This window comes from Chelonoidis abingdonii, chromosome 3 (genome assembly GCF_003597395.2).
Source record: "Chelonoidis abingdonii isolate Lonesome George chromosome 3, CheloAbing_2.0, whole genome shotgun sequence".
In the NCBI taxonomy this organism is placed as follows: domain Eukaryota; kingdom Metazoa; phylum Chordata; order Testudines; family Testudinidae; genus Chelonoidis; species Chelonoidis abingdonii.
The window spans coordinates 212,921,575-212,948,145 of record NC_133771.1 but is presented as its reverse complement, the minus strand read 5'-3'; the positions used below and the strand labels follow the sequence as shown (position 1 = coordinate 212,948,145).

Below are 26,571 nucleotides of genomic sequence, written 5' to 3'. Positions count from 1 at the left end.
CCCCCCCCCTTCACACCCCAGTGGTGTTGACACTTCAGTGTAATCAGAAGTAAAATGATAAAAATTAGCTTTTGCCACTGAAGTCGGATGACATGACTGTATTCCTACAAGGAGCAGATCTATTGAGTAAAATGGCATGATTTTTGTGTAGTCACATTTCAGAGTACACTGCTCTTAATTTGAAGAAAAATTAATTGAACTAACAAGTTCTTCTTCAAGTGATGGTCCCTATGTATATTCCACATGTATACACATGCATGCCATGCGCCCAAGTCCGGAAGTTCTTCAAAGCAGTGTCCATTGGTCCATACATGTGCAGTAGCTCTCCTTGTGCTCTTGATCAGTGTTATAAAAGGCAGTGAGGGTTAATGCCTCTCCAGTTCCTTCTTACCGCCATGTGGCCAGAGTCGGACTCTTGTCCTCCTTCACTTCGTTATATAATCTATTTGTATATAGTTATATCCTTAGACTAGTAGTTAAAAAGTTATAGTATAGTATTGAGTATTTCTTTCTTTCCAGTTTGGGAACCCCTCCCCAATCTGGGACTATGCCCCAAAGTACTGCGATTCAAAAGTTGCGTCTCCTGCCCTTGATCTTTCTCCATTTGTCATGAACATCAACAATGCCTGTGCTGTTTGGGTGAGGAGCATATCTCTGCAAAGTGCAATATTTACTGCTTCTTCTCACCCAGAACTCAAGAAACCTTGGAGCTTCTTCTGCAGAAGCACCTGATGGAGAGGACTATGGGACCCCTCTCTGATCCAGACCAGGGAGACTGGCCTCACCCATCTAGCATGTGTCTTGGAGTGGCGCTGTCAACATCTAAACCCAAGGACTCTTCTTCTCGGGCTCCTCCTGAGAGTAGAGGGCACTCTTATGAGCACAAAGACAGATCCCTGTTGAGGACTGTCCATAAGAAATGCATTTCCTCCTCAAAGCAGTCTGGGTTGTGCGAGACGTCGCAAGCGAACCTAAGGAGCCAGCTCCAATGAAGACCTTCAGATCTGAGGGCAAGATACATAAAAAGAAAGGTTCGCCAATTCTGTCAGTCACCCTAATACCAAAGTATAAGGATGGACACTTGCCAGTTCTGTCTGAGTGCTACTCCAAATCCATCGTCGGTACCACCTCGTCCATCTAAAGACTGTCCAATTGTTGTTGATGCATTGGATCCGTCAGACTTAACTGCAGGAACCCATCAGACACCAGGGCATACCAAGACTTATATAATATCGGAGGATATATTCCTCTTTATCCTCAATCTCCACTTCTTTCTGGCCCAGCCCTCCTAAAGCAGGGATTCTCAACCTTTTTCTTTGAGTGCACCACCCCCGACCCTAACATGCAATAAAAACTCCACAGCCCACCAGTGCCACAACAACTGCTTTTCTGCATACAAAAGCTAGGGACAGCCCGGCATTAGGGGATAGCAAGTAGGGCAGTTACCTGTGACCGCATGTCACAGGGACCCCAACAAAGCTACATTGTTCAGGCTTCAGCTTCGGCCCCGGGTGGTGGGGCTCAGGGTCCCAGGCGGTGGGGCTTCGTCTTTCTGCCCTCGGCTCCAGCGAGTCTAATTCTGATCCTGCTTCGTGTTCCCCCTGAAACTTGCTCATGCCCCCCACAGCGGCCCTGTACCCCTGGTTTAGAACCACGGTCCTAAAGGATATCCTTACTCAGGAGGAGGACCTTACATCGCTGTCCCAGGAGCTGTCTCACCTCCAATTGCCAGGAATGCCCTGGTACTGATGGTATTGTCACTACCAATGCAGCTGTTCTTGGAGCTGAATCAGATGAGATGGCCACACCCTTATCTCCATAGAGGCACTCGAGCCCTGATAGACAGTCAAGGGGTTACGCTCACCATTCTGCTTTGTACAACTTCCTCAGGGATTGCTGATACTGATTTCCTTGGGGTCCCCTGAAACTGACTGATCCCTCTTTCTAGGCTTTGTTGGGGTCCACTGAATTTTTATGGAAGGTGTCTTAGCCCCTCTCAGGAGTTGTACTGCTTCTCTCCTTCTCACCAGCCAGTTTTGTCAGTGTAGGAGGAGGAAGAGGTGGAACCAAATCCGCAGGTACCAACAGTTCCAATGGGTGCCTCTTCATTATCTCCAGATGAAGCAGTCACTCCTTCACCAAATGACCGTTGCCATTATCAGGAGCTGTTACAAAGAGTGGTCAGTTACCTGCAGATCCCTTTAGAGGCAGTCCAGGACCCTCAGCACCAGCTCTTGGACATCTTAGTCGCAAGGGTCAAGTAAGGTGACTAGCCATCAGTGAGACCATATTAGAATCAGGTAGTACAGTATGGTGCACCCCAGCATCCTGTGCCCTGACACCAAAAAGGTCTGAGAGAAGGTATTTTGTTCCTGCAAAAGGAGCTGAATTCTTATTCTCCCATCCTGCCCCTAACTCACTGCTGGTACAGGCAGCTAGGTCATGCTATCAGAGGAGCCACCCCAGTAAATAAAGGCTCTAAGGGATGGGACTTCTTGGGGAGAAAGGTCTTCTGCTCCTCAGGCCTGCAATTTCCTTAGCTAACTATCTAGCTTTGTTAGCAAAATAAGATTTTAATACTTGTTCCAAGCTTGTGGACTTCACAGATGAGCTTCCCACAGAAGACAGGGCCCAGTTTCGTCTCTTGTAGATGAGGGGAAGCTAGTGGCATAGGTATCCTTGCAGGCTGCAACAGATGAAGCACACATGGCTTCCAGAAGTTTGCTCACTGGTCTAGTCATGAGGAGGGACTCCTGGCTGCAATTATCAGCGTTTTCTAGGGAGGTCCAAAACACCATCCTGGACCTCCCCTTTGAATCTCTTTAATGAGAGAACAAGTCCCTGCACTCATTAAAAGTCTTGAAATTGACTCAGTGTTCCCTGGGGATTTATACTCTGACCTTCAAGAGGAAACACCAGAGACTACTCTATAGACTGAGGCCACATCTCCTCATGCACCTTATTATCAGAGCAGAACTGAACAACCACACAAATGGCAGAAGATTCACAGACCTTGCTTCTCAGCCTCTGCTACTGCCATAACCTCTACTCAGTCTCAACCACAAGCCAAGAATGTCTTTACTCATACCAGTCAAGACGTGTATCACCACTGATGCCAACCACCTCGTCCCATGACTATTGGGGGGCCATCTTGCATTCTTCGCCCACCAATGGAATAAGATCACTGCAAACAGTTGTGATCTGGAGAGTATTCACAAGGGGTAGTCCATAGAGTTTCTCTCTTTCCCATCTCTCTCACCCCTTTGGGGACCACTCTCATGAGGTAATTCTTCAACAGGAAGCTGAATCCCTCTTACGCTGAGAGGTAATAGCACACATCCTGCCTTATTACTATGGGAGAGGATTTTACTCCCTGTATTTCCTAATTCCAAAAAAAGACAGAGGGTAGAGACCCATCTCAGACCTTCAGCAACTCAACATCTTTATTTGAAAAATGAAGTTCTTGATGAATACATTGGCAGGTAAGGAGAAGCAGCTGGCTGTAGCTGTGTGGGTATGAGGAGGAGGAGCTCAGCCACTGCTTCCTCCCTCCCCGGGCTGCTAAGACACACAGAGATTTGGGTAGGGGCATGCCCCTGCTTGTCCCCCTTTGTGCACACTCCTGATGGTGGAAGTTCCCTTCAGCCCTCCCACCTCCCGGGCTACCATTGTGATAGATGCCTTCCTTCTGAGGTGAGGTGCTCACCAGGACGACAACACTGCTCAGGGTACCTAGACCACACAAGAGGCCAGACTACGTATAAACTTACTGGGACTGAGAGTGGTTTGCCTTGCATGCAAGGCCTTTCTTGCTTCAGATCCTGTTGGATTGCGGTAAGAGGAGGAACTGGAGAGAAGTCAATACGTACTTTCTCATACCTTTGGGTGGGAGCATGAGAGCTACTGTGTATGCGTGGACCAACAGGCATTGCTTTGAAGAACTTTCAGACTTGGGCGTTTGGTGTGCACGTGTGCCCCACGCATGGACCACGGTTAGGGACACATCTCAAAGAACCTCCAGTTACAGTAAGTAACCTCCACATTTTAAAATGAACTTAGGTTTCTTGTTATCTCTAATTGCAGCCGTGAAACTCACAAGATTGCAGTGTTTTACATTGCAGAAGGACAAGAGGACAAATGCTCAATATTGTCCAATGCAAGAGGAAGCCAAGCATATGAAGATTTTGTTGCTGGATTGGGCTGGGAGGTAATAATAACAAATATGGGCAAACTTCAAATGTATTTGTAGGGATGTTGAAATCAACATTTTAAGAATGTGTAAATTATACATTAGCTACACATATTTACATTTTCAAAACTGAAGAAATAATTTAAACTTACATACTGCATGATATTTGGCATAAGTTCATTTAAAAAAATGCTGAGCAATATACAAAGCAGAATTCTGACAGTCAGTATGTTAAGCACTCCCTGCCACGTGTAAACTGAAATATTTTAGAAAATAGTTTTCTAAAAAATGGAGGCTAAAAGTACTAATTTCAATTAAATTTATTTTTATATATGTGTATATTCATAGTTTATTCAGTTGTGAAATATTTCTTACCATCAGGTGTTTCAGGGGGCTGCGCTGAAGGGAGCAACCTGAATGCAACTTTCCATTAACTTTTTAAGAAAGGAAGAAAGAAATTTGCTTTAAATTATTGGAGGAATTACTGTCGGAGCAGCTTGTGTTACATTTGACATGTTTCAGAACAAAACAAGTTTTCTCCTGTATCCCATAGGTCAAGCCAGACAGTGGTTTGTTGTTTTTCCTCCTATCTGCAGATGGAGATGGAGAAACAAAATAATATTGTAATAGCTGCCCTAAGAAAGGCTAGGTTGAGCTCAGCTAAACCAGTTCATTTTCCATCTACAGCCATGTCTGGATCAATTCTGGTTTTAGCTATTTGTAATTTATTTTTATCTTCCCTTTGTTCTGAGATGGTTTGTTTTCCATTGGAGGTATAAATGGGCTAGTGGAGAACATTTCCACTGGAAAATGGTTCCAGTTATTTTCTTCTGTCATTTGCACCACAGAACACTATATGGAAAAACTGTCCACCTTTTGTGGGAACTTCATGATACCCTATTCTAGGTTCTCCAATTTCCCTTCCTAGATTTTCACAAACACGAACCCCACTCGTCAGATCACTGAATCCTGAAAAGGAATTTCTCTACTTTAGGTAACACAGCTTAAATTTAATCCCTTTCTTGTGTCCAAAGACTTGCTTGAATGATAAATTAATCAGGAGAGGCTGAAAACCTGCTGATTGTTGGGACAGTGATCCAAGTCCCACCAGAGAGGGTATCATGTGGTTTTTGTAGTCTCCAAAGTCTCACTGGGTTTCTGAACTCCTTTTCCTGGCTGGTTCTTTCCTCATCTCATGACTGAAGTCAGTGATTCCAGCAGTGAACCTGGAAGTGTGTCTGTATGCCCTGGATCTCCAGGATGTAAATTGATACACTCCCATTATCTGTTTCTCTACATTTTTGTCTTGTGGTCAATATTAATAATATTAATAGGTCAATAAAGCCCTAGAGTTTGGTCTAGCCATTGACCCCGAGACTTCCATCAAAGTGATGATGATGTTAGCTGTTACTCATTAGCAGGAGAACCTCTTTACACATCTTTCTGTGGAAGACCTACTCATCTGAGTTACATTCTGAGACCAGATATTCCAAGAGGTATTGTCTGATCCTTACTATAATCCTAGCGTGAAGTTATAGTCCAAGAAATCCTTTACCCCTACCCTGACTCAGTAGTCACTTTGGCAAGCTGTTCTTCCTAAAGCCTTGAGTCAGTAGGCTTTCAGAGATCAGATTTCTGCTCTTGCATAGGCCTACTTCTAAGTTCATGTTGCTTTTCCTAGAAAGCTTGCATACTACAGAGACTAGCACTCAATAAACAACCTCAATAAATAGATCCATCTATTAGTGGGCTCACTTCCACAAGTACTCTCTCCAGCTCTGACTTATGAGATTTCTGTGCCCATTAGAGCTGCTACTCTTTCACTAGACCTGAACTTATCCCTGGGCTGATTGTGAGAGGATATTTTCTATTATGGGTCATCTGTAGATTCTTGACCTGTACTGCTCACTTTTGTCGCAAAGTAGCATAAGGCTGCCCGATTAAATCAGAGAGCTCCCAACTGTCTGGGGACTAAGGACCTGATTTTCAGAGGTGTTGGGAACCCACTGATCCAGCGGAATTGAATGAGAGCTGTGAAGGCTTAGCACCTCTGAAACTAAGGCCACTGGCCAGTGTAGTTTGTCCTCCTTCATTTCAGCTGTGATCTAAAAGGCAGAGTGGTGAAGATAAACATGACCATGGTCACTTGGATTTTCACATATTCTCAAAAAAAGCATTGCAGAACAGACTGGCTACACCTCCATCAGATCCATTAAGGGGAACCACAGATCTAGGTATTCTCCTTATATGACAGCTATGGGCATTTGCTCCACAGGGACCTAAATATTATACCAGAAAATGGAAAGGTACAGAAGCTCCTCTTCTGCTGTCCACCTTTTGAATGAGGATGATGCTCTTGAGGTTGATGCCTTGTACCACCTACATGCCACAGGTAGTACATCTTTTCTCTTTCCCTGCTAATGGAAAAGTTACATTAGAAGGTGTTGAGATCCTAGGCCAGTGGCATCCCAGTATTCTTCATTTGATCCAGGGCACTTTGATGCAATATATCACTTCATCCATTCAGTGTATGTCTCTGCTGCAGCTGGAAATATACCTTCCAGCTCAAATAGACAGACGTGTTAGCACAGCTGAGCTAGAGTGCTAAAAGTAGCAACAAGAAAGGCCAGTGGAGTCTCACCCAGAAGTGATCCTATTCCATAAAGGAAATTATGGTCAGAAAATTACTCTCCAAAAATGGAATCCTCTTTTCAACAGAGCTGCTCCATGTGTTTAGTCTTACTCTCCTGGCTTCAGTGAGAAAAGTACATTTTTACAGTTGTTTACTCTTGTTAGCCCTGCAGAGTCACTGCAGCGATAAGAAGAGTGAGCTGGATTCTGTTCTGGATCACACATCATCAAGAGGATTGTTAATTAAGGTCCAACTGCATGGCCATAGTCTGTCCTCATGTACACTGTGCAATCCTACCGAGGTGCAACTGGAGGCAGAATTTGACCTAGGGGATCCATAATGCTAGTGATAATGCATGAAACAGTAAAAAGAACCTAGCTTAAGTTTCAGCTCAGAGGCTGAGTCTGCATGGCTAACAGAAAAAAACAACTTTCAACATGTAAGGTAAGCAAACTTGAACCATTTCCTTTTAGATCAGAACCAAAGGCAGTAAGACAATAAACAAGCCAAGGCTCTGCTCCCTTCCCAACTGTTTATACTCCCTTTCTATCTGAACCTGGTCTTATATGCCCTCCTGTGTTTTCTCTGCAAGCCTGTAAGACAAGTCTCCAAAAGATTCTCCACCCTTCAGACAATTTTTCTAGAGGCCAATAGTTCAGCTAAGAGAATGGAAGATCTTCAGGTCCTTCCCTTCGAAGATCTTTACTGAATCTTTAATCAAAATGCAATGATAACCAAATTGGCCCCTCACTATTTCCTTTCCCATGATCCTTTCCCTGGGAGACTGGCTGAAGCGAGTCCTTCCTTTTCTCTGTTCCTTTCTAAATAATGAGAGTTACTGCATACCTTTAACGTAAAGAAGAAACTGGGGATCAGGCGTAAAAAGGCCTAGAAGCAGTCATCTGACCTTTTGTTCATCTTACAGCAGTAGAGGGAGTTGAAGGACTTAATTGCCAGATACACCTCTGAGTCATTCTCTCACCTCTGTGGTCTAAAGCAGGTATCACCTTCCAGCCATCAGAGCCCACTCTAACAGGGCTTTAGCCATCTCACAGGCAGAAAGATGCTTTCCTTTTAGAACGCTGCAGAACTGTAAACCTAGGCATTCCTACATTGTTTCTCTTGCCACTGCCAGTTTGGCCTGCCTGCAAGGAAGTCACGTATTATGTGGTCTGTTGACTGTCGTAACAGTAATGCTTATAGTGATATTGCCATTAAAGTTCCCACTGTCTGCACTGACCCATAGTATAGAAGAGAAAACAGCTAGTTCTATTGCCCGAATTTTAGCTTCTCTTTTTAATGGGTCAGCCCAGATTGCTGAGCTGTGGAGTGGAAACTCAGACTCCCCTTTGCCCTTTAAAGTGGGGTTTTACAGTTCTAAAGGTTTTCTAAGACTGGAGCAGTAGTGAGCGTCTATGCTTTTAGATATTTATATTTTTTTACTAAATTGTAATGGCAACCACACTTACTGAGAGAGGTTCTTCTTTTTACCTATGGTTTCCCTGTTTGTGTTTTCTCCATATTGGACATTGATTTTTCATTAAGGGTACATGGGTGTGGTTCACTACTCTGAGGTTTCTTGAACTGCTTTGCTCAAACAGAATTAGCCAGAATGAAGGAGCCTAGTGTTAAAGAATTATTTTGATCCCTCTTGCCATTTGCTACTAGAAGGATATAATACCAATTGTCTGTAATGACCCACTAAAGACTAAAATAAACAGGTAAGCAAATCACCTTGTCTCCATTATGACTGTCTAGTTATTAGTTTTAGAAATGTTTCTTTTTAAGGGCTTACAGATACAGAAACAGAAAGCTGGTGTATCCTAAAATGTTGTACAAAGACCCCACACACACGCAGAAAATTAAAGCCTTAACACTTTAAATATATTACCCCACACACACACACACCCCGTTGATCATCTATGCTATAATATCCTTTAAATGTGGCTCAGTAAGGAGAAGGTTTTTTCCTTATTGTTTTCCCTTTTATATCAATAAGGTTGATCTTTCAACACATTGTGGATTTATGGGTGGTCTGCAACGTAATGGCAGCACAGGACAAACAGCACCGTATTATGCTACCTCTACTGTGGAAGTCATTTTTCATGTTTCCACAAGAATGCCATCAGATTCAGATGATTCACTGACCAAAAAGGTAACTCATTTATATCATTTACTATGATACTCATTTTTAAGATATTAGTACATTATTTTGAAATACAAGAGTTAATCTTCATATGCTCAAATCAAAACTTGAATGGAACATAAATTGTACTATGTGTGCAAGCCCCTCTTTATTCTGCAGCGCATGGGAGTTAAATTAGGCAGCTAGATCCCTCGAATTAAGTGCCTTGTGAACACTGGATTCTGCATTTCCATGGCAGCATCAAATGCCATTATTACTAATAATAAAAGCAATCATTTTATTTCATTTGCCTCACTGCCAAAACCTTCAGAGTTCAGTACAGTAGAATAAAGTGTGATAAAGTATCATTCTCTTAAAATACAAACATGGATGATAAATGAGCGATCGAGTCTAATAAAGGTAAAAAAAGGAGTAAAAGAAAAGTGATGAGTTATAGTAGCAAAAATCACCAACCAACTTCAATTTAAAACCATAATTGGATCATTCACAATCCAGACAAGCAATCTCAGCTCCAAAGGATGGCCAGAACCTAGACAGGAACCAGCTCAGAATTTTGTTGATATCCAGCTACTTTTTTGTTTAAGATTGAACAGTAACTGGCGGGCACTTCAGAATTCAGAGAGATTTTGGACAGGAGGCAAACTTCTGCGTGGTTTAAGGATGGTCGGCACCCTACCCTCGTAAAGTGAATTGTTAAGATCGATCAGTAATGGCACCATAGCTACCTCATTTGCTTTAAAATACGGTTGTGCTCTGAGAAATAACTGTTAATTGTCATTGTGAGGTGCCATATTCATTGATATGTTGATTTCCATATCACATTTGCTTTGTTAACATTAAAAAGATGGAATTTCTGACTACCAGCCCTGCAAACTCATCCTGTTTTTGTTACTCAAGCTGTGTCTTTTCCTTTTCCCATAATACTTGTAATAAAGATCCTGCAGGTCTTCATTCACACCTATGCAATCTCATTGCCTTCAGATCATATCTTCACTGGGGTCTGTGAGATTTGGTTCTAGCAATGATAATAGATATAAAATAAGGTTCACAGTGAAACCAATGAGCTGATGGTTTGAGCCCGAGTATCTGTGATATCCAAACCAGCTCCAAAAACAAGGATGAATATACAGCAAGCCCTATGGGAGCCTTCCTCATCCTCACGGTACAATCCAATGTGTCCATTTCTTCAAATCTGACTTGCTGATCCATATGAGCTGATATCAGTATAAACATTGAAATCCCCCAAAACAATAATCCCCTGGAACTCCAACAGCAGTACGCAGACCAGCTCAGAGAACTAAGCTGTGAAATCCCACATTTAGAGGTCTGTATGCCAAAGGAACCAGATAGGGCTATGTATTTAAATAAACATGTCCATGTGACTCTCTTGTGCCGCTTAGTCAGAAGAAAAATGTTATAGTTGCCCTCACACACAACTTTTTTTCAGCACATGAGTCAATTCCTGACTGGAACAAATCATGAAAAGATTGGGTTTATTGTGTCAGCCAGCCAGGAGTGAGAAAGAGAGAGATGCGAGATCTGGGTGATACATGTCATGATCTTATTTAAAAGTATCTGCCATATTCACAACAGGACTGATGTTACCCATCCAAATGTTCATGTAGGAGGAATCCATGGCCTGGTCTACAATACGACTTTAGGTCGAATTTAGCAGCATTACCTCGATTTAACCCTAGACTCGTCCACACAATGAAGCGCTTTTTTTCAACTCAAAGGGCTCTTTAAATCTATTTCTTTACTCCACCTCCAATGAAGGGATTAGCACTGAAATCTGCCTTGCCGGGTCGAATTTGGGGTAGTGTGGATGCAATTTGATGGGGTATTGGCCTCCAGGAGCTATCCCAGAGTTCTCCATTGTGACCACTCTGGACAGCGCTCTCAACTCAGATGCACTGGCCAGGTAGACAGGAAAAGGCCCGCGAACTTTTGAATTTCATTTCCTGTTTGGCCAGCGTGGCAAGCTGATCAGTGCAGGTGACCATGCAGAGCTCATCAGCATTATGTGCACATTGCCGGGGCGCATTGCCTGGCCTGCACTTTGTAAGAAGTCTGTGACCATGTCTATGTCCTCATTACTCTCGTCACTGCGCTGCCGTCGCCTCCTTGCCTGGCTTTGCGCAAAACAATTGTCTGCCTTTGCGCTGATGGAGGGAGGGGCAACTGACAACATGGCTTACAGGGAATTAAAATCAACAAAAGGGGTGACTTTGCATCAGGGAGAAACACAAACAACTGTCGCACAGAATGACCCCCTCAAGGATTGAACTCAAAACCTGGGTTTAGCAGGCTGTTGAGTTCACAAAACAAATCGGGTCAATTTCTTGTTTTGATCCACTCCATCTATCTTTTACATCTTAGGCTGGCAGCAGACGGTGCAGTACAACTGCTAGCCATCGTCATCTCCTGGATGCTCGGCAGAAGATGGGAATGACCTGGCTGAGTCACTCCCATGTCTGCCCATGCATCCCTGACCTTCCTCACCAAGGTCAGCAAAAAGAGCACCCAGGAATACGACAACGATGGCAGACAGTAAAGGGTTAAGAAGTTCACCTAGCCTAGCTGACACCTGACCAGAGGAACCAATGTGAGACAAGATGTTTCAAGAGGAAGGAAGGAAGTTCTTCCTGTGTTCTATTCATTAAGTTCTGTGCCGGACTGAAAAGATCCAGGAATCATCCAAGGTAGTGAGTATTAGAGAAGGAATGAATTAGCTTATGTTTATTTCCTTTTGTGACTTTGTCTTTTTGCATTAGAGGGATAATCAAATTGGGTTTTCTTTTGTATAACTAAGGTTTTTGCCAGGGGAATATCCTCTGTNGGAACTGTGGGATAGCTACCCACAGTGCAATGCTCCGAAAGTCGATGCTAGCCTCGATACCGCCGACTTAATGCACTTAGAGCATTGGGGGGGGACACACAATCGACTGTATAGAAATGATTTCTAAAAAAACGACTTCTATAAATTCGACCTAATTTTGTAGTGTAGACATACCCCATGTTTCCATCTTAAATCAGTGGAGAAGAATGTCAAGACCACAAGGAATTGTATACTCCTTTTTCTACTCCTTCCTTTCCCTGTCATAACTTCCCAACAGGAGTTGAGAAAGAGAAGAGAGATTTATATATCGTGGCATTAAAACCTCATGTTTTTGAGTTGTTTTCATTCATTTGATGCTGCTACGGAAATATCCAATGCTATTTAAAAAAAAAAAACAGAAACAAAAAACTTGTATAATGGAGAGGCAAGAATCATAGTGTGCTGCCACTCAAGGATGACAGAAGGGTAGCAGTCTTTCTCTCTTTCCCTCTGCTTCCACCAGGCAGATTCTCAATGACACTTTATTCTACGTGAAATCTGGTGACTCATAGGCCAGTAACTCTATTTTCATATCTGTATTCTTTGCTCTATTCTTTCTGCCTGTCTCCAGGCAGAAGAATCAAAGTGCTGATCATCTTACTTATGTTGCAAATCCAAGAGAATAACAGAAAATCTTACCTCTGCTGGCCAAGGAAGCATCCTGCGAATTCTGCAGTTGTACAGTGGGCTGTATATTCTATGGTTGTGGAATTACAGTCTGATGCAGTAACTGCACCTAAATATTTCGTTACGGTGTTTTATTTTTTATTAGGCACAATGGGATGCATCCACTTCTGGTGTAAAATTCACTAAAATTAGTGCACGTCCATCAAGGATGAATTTGGCCACGTAATTCTATACACTACAATAATACAAATATTTTTCCTTTACATATTTTTGTATGGCCTACATTTTAAAAATCGAGTTTTCGTATTAAAAATGTTGTTGCTCTTTTTAAAATAAATACTGCAACTCCAAATAATATTAAAAGACTTGGCCCTGAAAAAAAGCTTTCCTACTGACATAATCAAAATTCAGCTGGTACCTTTTCCAGCAGTAAGATTTAGCATCATTAGTGTTAAAACTTTTATCAGATATCTCACAGCTAGAATAAAAATCAATCTCAGTAACAGCACCCTACAGTTCCTTGTCTTAGTCTAACTAAATTGTACCTAACAGTTTAAAAATGAGCTGCAAAATTTCAAAGTGATTTATTCCATCTTCTCCCATTGTCATAGTAGATCATTTTCAATTCAGAAATCTGGTTGCAACCCTATACTGAACTCTTGCTTCTTCGCTTCAGAAATTTGTTAGCTCTAGCTGGATTAGATTTTTAGCAGCTAATCTAACAGCTGTAGGGGTTTGCAAAGTGGGGACAGAGCTGTGCTATTGGATTTGTCCAATTCATTTGACTCCAGGACTATAATTGCACTTATGTCTTACAAGGCTTTTATAGCCTAAGGCTGGCCAGCAGCAGAAAAACAAATTGGCAGTGATACAGTAAGAGTGAAAGGGAATGAAAGGCACACATTATCAGTCTCCAGGCAGCGCTGTTCTGGCAGGAAGTTTCTTGGTTAATTTACAAATAAAACTTAGATTTTAGGATGGGCTCACTGTCAGACAAACAATGGGGATGTCAGGCCTGACTGTTACTTAGTAAAAGTAGCAGCCATGCCTACCCAGAAGCAGGAATTCTTCAATCAAACAGACGACTCCTTTCTGGAGCCAGCTGGCTAAGTAATGCAATTAGTAGGAAAAGGAGGTCAGACTATTAGGTGTGTACCATGACCAGTGTCAGCAGTGGCGTGTTGCCTGGCATGCAGCATGCAGACTAGCTAAAGCAGAGTGCCTTTAAAACTATTTACTCAAGTGAGTGAGTGGAAGCGGCGTGCAACTAGCCTCAGAACATGGAGTTGTTTTTATAAGGCTTGAAAAATGAGCATTTGTGCTGTAACTGACAAGTACATTCTGAAGCACATATTCTAGCTGAGGGAGTGCAGCCGAGACATGATTAATGATAGCATAATTCAAATTAGAGGCTATAAATTGACCAAAGCTATATGTATATTCATGGTTTGATCTAACTGAGACATTAAGGAAACGACTGTACTTGAACAAATGTGTGTAAATCTCATTCACATTATTAAAGTTGTCTTTATGTGCAGTTTATAAATTAATACTAATCTATGAAGTTTTGAGAAGGAAAATACAAACAACTGCAAGAGCTTCCTTCCTTGGATATTTGCTAATGTACATCTCCAGTATCTTTCAGAGCAGGGCTCAATTTAAAATGACAATCTACTTATTTGTCTTATTTTCCGGTTGTTTCATCCTTTTCATAGTCAGTTGGTTGTTTTTTTCAAACTATGTATATTGGAGGAGAGGGGACTCATCACTTTTGCTCTAAATTATCCATTTATTTGCTTATTTGGCCATACCCAAAACTGTTCCTTTTTTGTTTAGTTTATGCTCAGAAGCTTTAGCTATATCACACACACAATCCAAAATATTATTTTTTTTTTCAGTGATCCAAGTAAGAAGTCAACAGTTATTGTATTATGGTTTTACTATTCCTTGTCATTGACAATGTAACAATGTTTTGGCAAAACACAAAAGCTGATCTTTAAAAAAACAAACAAACAAAAAAAAAAACACCAGTATTATAATGATATAATCAATAGTGTCAGAATTCACTGAAAATTGAGTGAAATCATTTCCTCCCTTGGTTTACAAGACTATGTCCTCTCCTGGTTCCCTTCCTAACTCTCTCTAATCTCTCCTTCAGCATGTCCTTCCTCATCTGCCCTCTAATTTTCTGTGGGGCTTCCACAGGCCTCTGTCCTAGGGCCCCTTCTCTTCTGCCTGTACATTTCATCTCTGGGTAATCTCATCCACGAACACAAATTTAACAACCAGGCCAGCAACTCACAGATTTACATCTCTACTCCATGTTGTCTTCTGTCCAAACTAAAGCCTCCGTAGGCCTCTCTGACATCTCATGAATGTCTAGGTAAACGTGGCTAAAACAGAGCTCCTAATCTTCCCCCTCCAACATCTTCCCTACCATCTCCTTTCCCTATCACTGTGGACAACACCACCATCGTGCCTATCAGGCAGGCCATAACCTGAGTGTCACCTTCGTTTCTGATCTCTCTCTGGGTCCTCATAGCCAGGCTATATCTAAATCTCTAAGATATGGCCTTTGTACATCCACTAAAGCTCTCGCCCAAACTCTCATCATCTTTCGCCTTGATGAATGCAACATTCTTTTTTCTGACCTTGACAAATGCAATCTTTCCCCATTCATATCCATTCAGATGCTGCTGCTAAGGTCTTTTTCCTAGCCTATCACTTTGACAATGTCAACTCTCTCTTTGAATCCCCCCCAGACTCCCCTTTCTCTGTTGAATCAAACATAAACTGCTTGTCTTCACTTTCAAGGCTTTCTTAGTAAATCCCCACCCTACTAATCTCTCATTCACTACTGAGCTGTTGATGTTCGCCTCTGCTTGGCCNAGCAATCACTGTAATGTTTGTAAAGTATTTTAGGATTCTTCAGAATGAAAAGTGCTGATAAATATAAGAAATCATTGGTTGAAGAATTAATAAGATTAAAAAAGATGTTCCTTTTTCAAAAATGTTTTTCTCACTGCTTTCTGTACACCTGAAGATGCTGTTTATCCTTCCAAAATACTCTGAGGCAGAACATTATAGGAGGCATTTCTTCATAACTTTGTATCTTACAATTAAATGAATGTGCTTGTGTTCTCCTGTTCATTTTCCTGTGTGGTTGGGTAATCTATGTAGAGGGTGTTCTGTAAACTCATATATGTTATTTACTGAAATTTGTTAAATTAGTGAAGGTTTTAAAATTCAAGCAAAGCAGGTTTTTAATTTGTTGCAAAGCTACTACTAGAACTCTGTCTTAACTCCAAGCCTATATTTGATGAGTTGGGTTATATATATTAATCCTCATTTACATTGAGTTGCACTTCCAAAAATAATCCCATTGAACTGTTTTCAAAAATGCTACTCTGTGAGTACAAGTGGCCTAATTGGGCCCTTACTGTTGTTCAGCTAGTAAATTAATATATTAATGCACCACACTCCCTTCCACGTTCCTTTTACCTTTTTACCTTACAATGTTACCTTACCTTTTTACTTTACAATAGTCACAACATTCACACATTATGGTTATTTTTATCTCAGTCATCAGATATCATCAGATATTCACACATTATGGTTTATTTTTATCTGTCATCAGATATCATTGGAAAATAATGAAATGCTCATAGCCATGGACACGATAGTGAGAGAGTTAATTTACGCTAATCTGTATTGGTCCAGGGAAAAAAATAAGTCGTGTAGTGTTTACACATTTCAAAACTGCAGAATGAGGGACTGATGATCACTTGTTTTGTAGATAGGATTGAAATGGATTTTTCATTTGTATGTATAAATTAGAGAAATAAATTCAGCAACTTTTCTGTGTCAAGTAAAATCAAATAATGAGCTGTGAACTTGAGTTATTGTATGAACAGATCTTATGTCCTAAGCAAAGGTACTGTTGTTAGCATTCTGAGCCTCGCAATGTTGTTTTACAACTTTGATAGAAATCCTTTACTGTTAAAAATTACCATCCAATTCTAGTATCAGGGGGTAGCCGTGTTAGTCTGGATCTGTAAAAGCAGCAAAGAATCCTGCGTCAGTCTACATGCATCCGACGAAGTGGTTATTCACCCACGAAAGCTCATGCTCCAATACGTCTGTTAGTCTATAAGGTGCCATAGGACTCTTGCTGCATCCAATTCTAGTAGAGTGAAATTCATCACTATACAGAAGACCAGAACAAGGCCTATGCATCACTTTAATCACCAGTTTTATCTATTTTAAGGTTTAAATGGAATTGAAGTATTGCACAGGTCTTCTGCTGGCCCTCTGCACAGGGGTAAATATCACCTTTAATAGATATAATGTCAAGGTAAAGTGTATAGCAGAAGCAGTCTATTGTGGATGCTCAATATGTAATTTTCAAATGGCTTTACCTTTGTTAAATAACAAACATTTTTTTCCTCACAAAGAAAAGGCACTACTATTTAATAAGGGCTATTCCTATACTACGTTTCAAGTTTAAACTTCAAACATATTTTATGTTTTTTTTAAAAAGGTAATTTTTCTCCCATTCTGTCATAATTCAAAACTACTTCAGAGATTTTGCTCACATTTTTAAAACACAGTTTGCCTTCTGACACAAATATAGCACAGTACGTTTCAGACCCAAAAGTGAATCTTTCAGATGCCTGAGAAAATAGGATATGCGGAGCCAGAATGGAAAGTGTGAAATGGAAACCTGAACCATAGCAGTTGCTATCACTGTGAAAGCTATAATATTTTAACTGAATTAAAATGTTTTGCTAATTAACATTTTGATCTAATAATCCAGGTTAGCACAGAAATCTGTATATATACCATGTGCGTACATCTCATGCAAGTTGATAATTTGATAATTACTTAATCAAACCATTAAATAACAATGTGTTTTGAATAAGGCAAATTATTTAGTTGCTTTTAATTCCAACAAGCATAGAAAAAGCAATATTTTAACCTTTTCTGTAATGAAATATTTCTACTGTCAAGCATTGTAATTCAATTTGTAAGTCATGACCCCTCATAAACTGTTGTTATCACTCTGATTAATAAAGAGCCAATTTGCCGTTGCAGCTTCGTCACTTGGGAAATGATGAGGTTCACATCGTCTGGTCTGAGCACACCAGGAACTACCGCAGGGGTATTATACCAACAGATTTTGGAGATGTTTTAATTATTATTTATCCAATGAAGAATCACATGTTTTTCGTAGAGATAATGAAGAAACCAGAGGTATGTTTTGACTACTTTGTGTCCATCATAAACATTGTTCAAATGGCCAACAATTCTTGTGTAGTTTAAAGGAAACTTTATTCTGAAAATTTAATCTGGGGAGAGATTTAAATGGCTAGATCTGAAATTAAGAACATATTCATATTACATGAATGCTTAGCATTTGGGGCAGCCTTTCAAAATTCTAAAGATATAGGAAAGAAATTTTTTTTAAACAATGGCAAAGATCCATTTAAACTAATAAAAGCAAGGGAATTTAGAGTTCAGGCTTTCACTTGGCATTAATTCACCCCATCATGCTTAGCTACTGCTGCACATATGGTACTGTATGTACCCTCAAACAGTGTCTGAGACCTCTGCAGTAATCTGACTCACTGGGAAGATTTAAGGATTGTGTGTGATTCCTTTCACTCAGCATCCTTGTTTTTGTATGAAATGTCAAACAATTTGTTTTTGTAAGACTTGTTTTAATTTCTTTTCTGTTTTTTTCAACAATTTAAAATAGTGTAACTTTTTTCAGCTTCCTTGTAAATGTGGATTTAAATCTCAAAGCAAAAGCAACCAATGTCTAAAAAGTTGTATACATAAATATGGGATTTTTATGTTTTAAATGATGAGTGTGTGTGGGTGTGTAAATTATGGTTCTAATATATTTGATATGTTAGCTTTTCAAGGCAACATTTATTTTATAATAGTAACTGTAGTCCACAATATCATCTCCTTCATACATAAAGGATGATATTTGTCTTGGAGCACTGCCAAGTGCAGAAATGATGCATAAATCCAGTGACACGTTTTTCAAGATGAATATGTATCAGAGGGGTAGCCATGTTAGCTCATGCTCTAAAACGTCTGTTAGTCTATAAGGTACCACAAGATGAATATGATACATCTTTCAGAACTCAGTGAAAGATACAAGAACTGTACAGTTTAATAACTAATAATTTGTCAGTATACATTTACAAAAATAAACCTTAGAATTTGCAACTTTTAAAATTATTACCTTTTATTGCTGTTAAACTTTATTTTGAGTATATAAAGAGTCAGGCACTTACAAGTAGTGAAAATGACCTCTTTGAATGCTGAAGTATTATACAATAATATAGCCAACAGTATCTTGTTATGAGAGTGTCATAAACGTTTTCTAGAATTTAGCATTATAAGCTGGTTTGAAAATTGTGTGAATCGATCCAAGAAAAGCTGTCTCTTTTACATATTAGTCAAAAAAACACCCAAAGGCCTAAAGAATAATAGCCAACTGGAAATTTAGTGTTATCCCTACATTTAAAGTACAAACCATTACAATGTAATAAAATTAATCCAGACATTTCCAGGGCAAGTGTGGCTGACCTTTTGTTCACCAGCTACTGACCCCAGGGTGAATGAAAGAGGCTTGCAGAGAGAAATGTCTGTTGTTTGGCTTCAGTCCCTGGTATTTAAATTGCATTCCCTAATCAAATGAAAAGGCTGTCCTCTCTATCAGGTTACAGAATCCATGGCAACATTTGGCCTTTTATATACATAATGTTAGCCTTTTTGTTTGCATCTAAGTAGAGACACCTGGAGCAATGTTAACATTAACCGATTTAGCATTAATAGCTTCATTATATAAGAATTTCTGATCAGATAGCTGTTACTTTTGTTATATTGCTTCAGCTTGTATTGTTTTCATTTTTATCTCCCTGCTTGGCAACCAGGCAATGATTTGCAAATTTTTTTTGTCTTGATTAATTAAGCAATATAATTATCAGGAACTGTGATGCAGTCTTTGCTCAACAAAGCTTCTGAGAGAAAACAATAGTAAGTCTGTTAGTATGAATGCATTCCACGCGTCACAGATGCATGAGGATATTCTAAACAATGAGACGAAAAGCTGCCTGCAAATGAGGACAAAGAATGCCATGCAGACTCTACACACTACACATACCGCCAGGGACATACTGTGGGTTCCCTGGGACACAGATGCCTCGTTAGATTGCAGCTAGTCATCAGAGATTAATTCTCAGCCATTTGGCACTATAATTTACCCATTCCCTAGTCTTTTAACTAGTGCTGCTTACTATAGAACTGAAGTAGTTTTACTCAAAAGGTTTATTTAACCTTGCCTTCCTTTAGTGTATACAACAAAAAAAAACCCTATTTTTTCTTAGTGATTGCAATGAAGCAGGTGTTTACAATGTGGGGAATATTAATTTTTGTGTTTCATGGATATCTTACTTCAGAATTAGTAGTGGTCCAAGAAGGGGTACATTTCTTTCCACATCTGTAAATTTTATCCCACTATAGTTTATTTCTATTATTCTATTTATTTTTCATCCCTCTGACACTTATGATTCTTTAAAAGGTTATCTTGTTTTGGCTCCTTAAAATAATATCAACTTACATAACTTACTGAAGAGCGAACATTGTAATATATATTCAATTTACTTATTCAACCTAACTCCCTCATTAAGGCAAAAAGATCCACATGGGTGAAAGCTTATGACTGCATGGAGTCTCATTGATTTTAATGGGCCTCAGCATGGGCATTGAGAGTGCATAGGAATTGATAATTCTAGTCTTTTTGTTCATATGGATTTATGGCCCAGTCATGTATTCCTTGTGCAGCTAACACTTCCATAGAATCGGAGTCCACAACTGGGAATTTATATACCAGTCCTGAAATGTACTGAACACCCTCAACATCCACTGAATTCAGATGGAATTAAGCATTCTCAACAATTCAGAGGATTGGGCCCTTAAACTGAAATCTCTTTATTATGGATTTAACACATATTGAGAAGTGCTATAAGTATACTTGGCAATTGATACATACATATTTTTATTAATAATAAAATACTGCTAACTCCATATTTTACTGTGTGACCCCCCTCTTCTTCACCAAGAAACTCCTCACTTTTGATGAGGCAGAGAGGTAATGTGAGGGCTCACCGCTCTGGATGCCCCAGCACACTGGCATTCTGAATATTTGTCTTTCATAGCATGCATTCATTAACTGTCATGCAAAGTCAGTTCTATACCTCTCTGTGTTCACTTTCTCTGAGTCCATACTGCACTGAAAAAGAGATGTGTGCATAAAGGGTGTTTTGTGTATGCATGTTAACTGCACCTGTCATCTTTTGTTTACTGCGTTTTTAATTTTTTATGAAACCCAGGAATTAAATAATTTTCATACATACCTTTGCCTGGACCTTCCCTTGACCTGGTCCAAAATTTGTCTACCCTCTTCTTTCTTCTTCAAAGTCCTCCTGAAAATATGCTTCTTTAAGGAGGCCTGTAAACCATAGGCCACCCCTCCACCTGATATACTGAAAGATATTCACATAAAAAGTAATCCATACAAATCATGGAACTGACAAGGCAACTTTTTGTTGCTCCCCTTCCTACCATATCATATGTTCTTCTTTGAGTGCTTGCTCATGTCAGTTCCATTCTAGGGTGTGTGCACGCGCCCACATGCACAATTGTTGGAGACTTTTACCTTAACAGTATCCATAGGGCTGGTTGTGGTGCCACGCTCATGCGTCGGTATATCAGGCGCCTCCGGCCCTACGCCCTCTCAGTTCCTTCTTACCGTCCATGGTAGTTGGTGGGAGCGCCTCTTCCCCTTGCTTCACAAGTGATCAGCAGGTTTTTTCCCTACTCGCTGAACCTCATGTTCCAGCTCTAAATAGTTTGGTTTTTATAGTAGATTAGTTAGTAAGTATGTGTTAAGTACTATAGCTAGTCAGTTCGGGTCCCAGCGGGGACTTTGCCCCAGACAGGGCATACCTCGGTCTCCAGGTTTTAAGCCCTGCTCTGACTGCAACAGGCCTATTCCTGTTAGTGACCCTAGTTAGTGGCAGCTGTCTGAAGTGCCTGGGGGCATCCCACGTTAAAGAAAAGTGTCGCATCTGTAAGAACTTTTGTCTCAGGACATAGAGAGAGTTTGACATTCGTTTGAGGGCCTCCTCATGGAGGCCACTCTTTGCCTAGCCTCAGGAATGCCCAGCACTTCAGCCTCAGTATGTAGTGCACCCTTGGCACCGGCCTTTTCCCGGCACCGATTCCCTTCGCTGGTATCCAAGAAGAAGAGAAAGAAGAGGAACCTGGCACTGAGCAAGTTGGACCAAGGGGCATTGGGCAAACGACCCCGGTTGGTCCGCCTGCCCATGCCAGAGACGCAAGGGGACACATTCCCAAGAGGACCTACTTACCCCCTAAGGGATCCACTAATGACTCCGGGGAGCAATAGGGGACCCAGACCGATGACACAGCGAACGCCTTCTCAGCTCCTGGCGCCCAGAGACCAAAGGACTCTCCCACCACAGCCAGCACTGTGTGTGGCAATGAACCTGGTGAAGGCTCCCTATGAGGACAAGCCCTCTGTGAAGGCCTCCCAGAAGGCGCCAGTCTCCGGAGCCAAGGCAGATCCCTTTGTCATCGTGCCCTTGATCTTTGCCTCAGCCCAGGTCACCGGTTTGCCCCTACTGATCACCGTCATCCCGCTCCCGGTTTCCGCCCTCACATCAGGCTTTGCCCAGAGGGAGGTACTGGTCACCCTACAGTCGGCACCGGTCATCTTCACACTGACAGTAACCATCACTAAGCCCTTGGGGACACTCCCCAACATGATACCTCTCCCACTACTCCCATCACCAGTCTGACTATTCAAGGCACCAGTCACCCAGGCCCTGCCCTGGTCACCAGAGGAGGATTTCTCCAGCATAGAGAGGGAGTCCAGCGCCTCACTGAGATTGCACTGTAGCAACTGGGCTCTGGAAGTTGCATCCGCCGCAGCAGTGCTGACTTGGCAGCAGGGCTTGTGGCCAGCGCAGTGGCCTTACTGGAATACCTGGGTCATGCCATTTATGCTGATGCTCCCATCTCACCAGTCCTCGGTCGCCACATCGGACAAACCCCACAGAGCCAGTTATCTCATCATAGAAGGCAATTAAGTTAGTCAGGCATGACTTGACCTTGGTGAATCCATGCTGACTGTTCCTGATCACTTACCTCTCCTTTAAGTGCATCACAATTGATTCCTTGAGGACTGCTCCATGATTTTTCCAGGGACTGAGGTGAGGCTGATTGGCCTGTAGTTCCCCGGATCCTCCTCCTCCTCTTTTTTTAAAGATGAACACTACATTAGCCTTTTCCCAGTCATCCAGGACCTAGCCTGATCACCATGAGTTTTCAAAGATAACGGCCAATGGATCTGCAATCACATCTGCTAACTCCTTTAGCACCCTCAGATGCAGTGCATCCAGCCCCATGGACTTGTGCTCATTCAGTTTTTCTAAATAGTCCTGAACCACTTTCTCCACAGAGGACTGGTCACCTCCTCCTCATGCTGTGCTGCCCAGTGCAGTAGTCTGGGAGTGGATCTTGTTTGTGAAAACAACGGCAAAAAAAGCATTGAGTACGTTAGCTTTTTCCACATCCTCTGTCACTAGGTTGCCTCCCTCATTCAGTAAGGGGCCCATACTTTCCTTGAATTTTTTTCTTGAAATATCTGCAGGGCCACCACTTGGTCGTCTGTCCTTATTTTCACGTCTCACTATTGCACTTACCCAGCAATCCCGAGATGATGCTGGCTTCAGTAGAGCAGTGCTGCAAGACTGTGAACTCCGAGTCCACCTCTGTTTCTTCTGCTTGTGAGTCACCTAAAATGGAACTGATATGAGCAAGCACTCAAAGAAGAAAAAATGGTTACCTACCTTTTGGGATGTGTTGCTCATGTCCATTCCATTATCCACCTCCTGCCCCTCTGTTGGAGTTGTTGGCAAGAGGGAACTGAGAAGACATAGAGCCGGTAACACCTGATATACCGATATATGAGCACAGCGCTCAAGAGGACGCCACAGCCAGCCCCACGGATACCACTAAGGCAAAAGTCTCTGACAACTGTGCACGTGGGCACGCGCACACCTAGAATGGAACAGACATGAGCAACACATCTCAAAGAACAACCGTTATGAAAGGTAGGTAACCGTTTTTTATGGGACCTATCCTTATGCAGATGAGTAGATTTATGGTAATACTCACAAGAGTAAAAGTACTTGCACATGTTGGCAGGATTGAGCTCTTACTTTGCAAGCTGTTCAGGGCAGGGACCTTGTCTTCACATTTATCCATAAATACCTACGACACCGTTAGTTATACAGATAATAAAAAAATCTCTTCTATGGTACAAAGTAAGAATAGTTGCAGTTTTCAGAATTCTGCTTTCCTTTTAAATTTTGTATTGTTCAGAAAAACATTTGACATTAGCTCAAAAGGTGATTTAATGAAATACTTCTCTTGAATACTAAGAAAATACAATCATAAATGGAACAAATACATGTTTTTTCTCTTTAGGGATATAATATTGAAATAGATTTATGTATCATAATCTAGCATTTGATTCTGTAGATGAAAATGACTCAGTTTTGAAACATTTAATGTTTTGACATTTGTTGAAGATTACCTATTGAATTTCAGAAAATGTCATGAAAAATTTAGTAACTCGTTGTGTGATACTGCCTTAAGACAACCCAACACATTTCCAAGATTCTAATAATTTTCTTTAATATAAGGGTATGACTGATAGTCAATAAGAATATTTGAATGTTACTTTCATTTTATAATTCCAGTGATTTACATTATCAACTGCTTTGTTTGTTTATGTGGATATTAAAACCTCTTTAAAATTAACTCTTTATACACTGACTAACACATATCAGTGTCTGGGCATTTACATTCATAACTCACCAAAATATCAAATTGAAAATATGTGTGAGGTCTGCATATGTTGTTTATAAGTGTATACCCTCATTATTCACACCTGGCATACAAAATTAACAGATACGACTCTCTGATCCCTATCTCAATACTTCTAAAAATGTTCTTCCTTTCATAAAGTTTTCAAATGAATTTATACTTACAAATGTTTTGGTCTTTGCAATTCTTAATTTAAAAACAGCGTCAGCACAAAACTTGATGCTGTAGAAAGTCTGTGGCATAGATTGTTTTGTTTTTTCCAGCTGGGAATCTACTAAGTCTTGCATATAGAAATTGATGAAGGCTCTAAATTTTAAACTGCATGTGCTGAAAATCATCCAAAATTAGTCAAATTATGGAAATATTTTATCCTAATCTATTTTGTCTGGTTTTAGTAATTATTTTAAGTAAAGGAATGACATTAACAAGAACTGTGTCAAAAGACAGCTGTCATTTGCAGATGTTATATTAAAACCAAATTTCTTCTGTGATTCATTGCCACTTCTAATTAGAGGGATTCCCCTGATGCAGGGGATTTATATTATTCCTTTTGTCTGTTTATTGAATGACTGTCACAGTCACCCACAAAGCGGTTGCAGAAGAATAATAGAGGGTATTTATTTATGTTATAAGCCCCAGTACAGATGGAAAAAATCCATAGATTAAATTTTGATAATTACTACTAGCTCCGTTTAGTTTTTTTCATTTTGATTTTTGTGGTGGAGAAATTAGGTCATGGTTGACTTATTCTGAAAATCAGTATCTATTATAATTTTTTCATTTTTCTTTTAACCATCCATATTGATTTTATTTATGTGTATTTCCACACATTTTTCCTCTTTACAAATGATTTGGGCTTCTCCACATATTGTGCTTATTCCAGCATTTACTTGAGATGGTCAGAGGTACTGAGAGTACTGCAAGTTGTCAACCTACATTACGTGATCAGTTCCTTAGGGAGAGATTCTAAACCAATGAAAGGTGTTGCAGTTCTATCTTATGTAACAGGGTGAGCCTGTCAGCATCTTGCATATCTATGAGATACTGGTTTTAAGATGGGGAGGGGGGTTGCTTTCTTTTTGCCTTTACTGCCAGTTTGCCAAGAAGCTAATTACCTTGGGCCAGATCATTCTTTTTCCTTATAAAACTCATCAAGGAGGGCTGTACAGGGGAGGGGAACTCTACGTGAGGTTCCACTTGTAAGATTCAGCATAGACAAATATCTAGCTTGAATATCATAAGGTAATATCTACCAGAAGCACACTGCTGCCTTCAAGTTCATAGATGAACTCTGCAGTTATACACAATATAAAAATTAAGCACATTTTAAATCTTAAAAAGCTTATGAAAATATTTGTTTACATGTTAGATGTGCTGAGGATAGCTATGTAGTGTTTAACCTCTCAGCAAAATGTATCTATCTTACATGCATTGAATTTTATCTAATACTTTCTTGGTTTCTATATTGAAGCTATCACAGTAGCATCTGAATGGTGAGAAAAGGGGCTCAGTTAGAGTTGGTTGGTTGGGTGATCTTGACTGAATTTGTGGTGTCTATCTAGTGACTGAGAGCTGGAGTGGTGGCTGTTGGTTTTTTGTTTGTTTGTTTAAGATGTAAATTATTTTAAAGCATCCTTGAAGATACAGCTACATATTTTCAAATAATTCAATTTTCATAGACTTTTTAGTAATGTATTTTCCTTATATTTTTATGAATTAATTTAAAACAGCCCTGGCTTGGAAGAACTAACAATCATCACATCAGACTTTGCAGAGCTAATGTTTCTAAGCTTTGCAGAACTTAGAAGCTCTACAACAATGGTTATGTGTGTCCATGATGTGGCTCTCTCTCTCTCCATTCATCTGCACATTAGACCCCCTTGGGGGTCCATGTCTCTCATTTTTCCTCCTCTATCTTCCTGGACCCCTTGTTCCTGCTCCATTCCTGAGCTTAGGAAGCCCACAACCTGTGGGCAATGAGCACAATGTTCCAGAGCTGGTGGGTGAGATTCTGTGTCCTGTGTTGTGCAGAAGGTCAGACTAGATGATCATAATGGTCCGTTCTGACCATAAAGTCTATGATTCTATGACTTCAGTGTTTGTGA

At 40.6% G+C, this 26,571-nt stretch overlaps 1 protein-coding gene across 5 annotated transcripts in view; it reads left to right on the top strand.

Moving 5' to 3' along the window:
- The window catches only part of RALGAPA2 (Ral GTPase activating protein catalytic subunit alpha 2), a 327,987-nt gene that overhangs the window by 212,297 nt on the left and 89,119 nt on the right, over nucleotides 1-26,571 (top strand). For all 5 annotated transcript variants that reach the window (XM_075064508.1, XM_075064510.1, XM_075064509.1 and 2 more), the window contains 3 exons: nucleotides 4,084-4,207; nucleotides 8,821-8,976; nucleotides 17,567-17,725. In XM_075064508.1, the coding sequence (XP_074920609.1) occupies nucleotides 4,084-4,207; nucleotides 8,821-8,976; nucleotides 17,567-17,725 (439 nt within the window). The remainder of the gene's footprint in view (nucleotides 1-4,083; nucleotides 4,208-8,820; nucleotides 8,977-17,566; nucleotides 17,726-26,571) is intronic.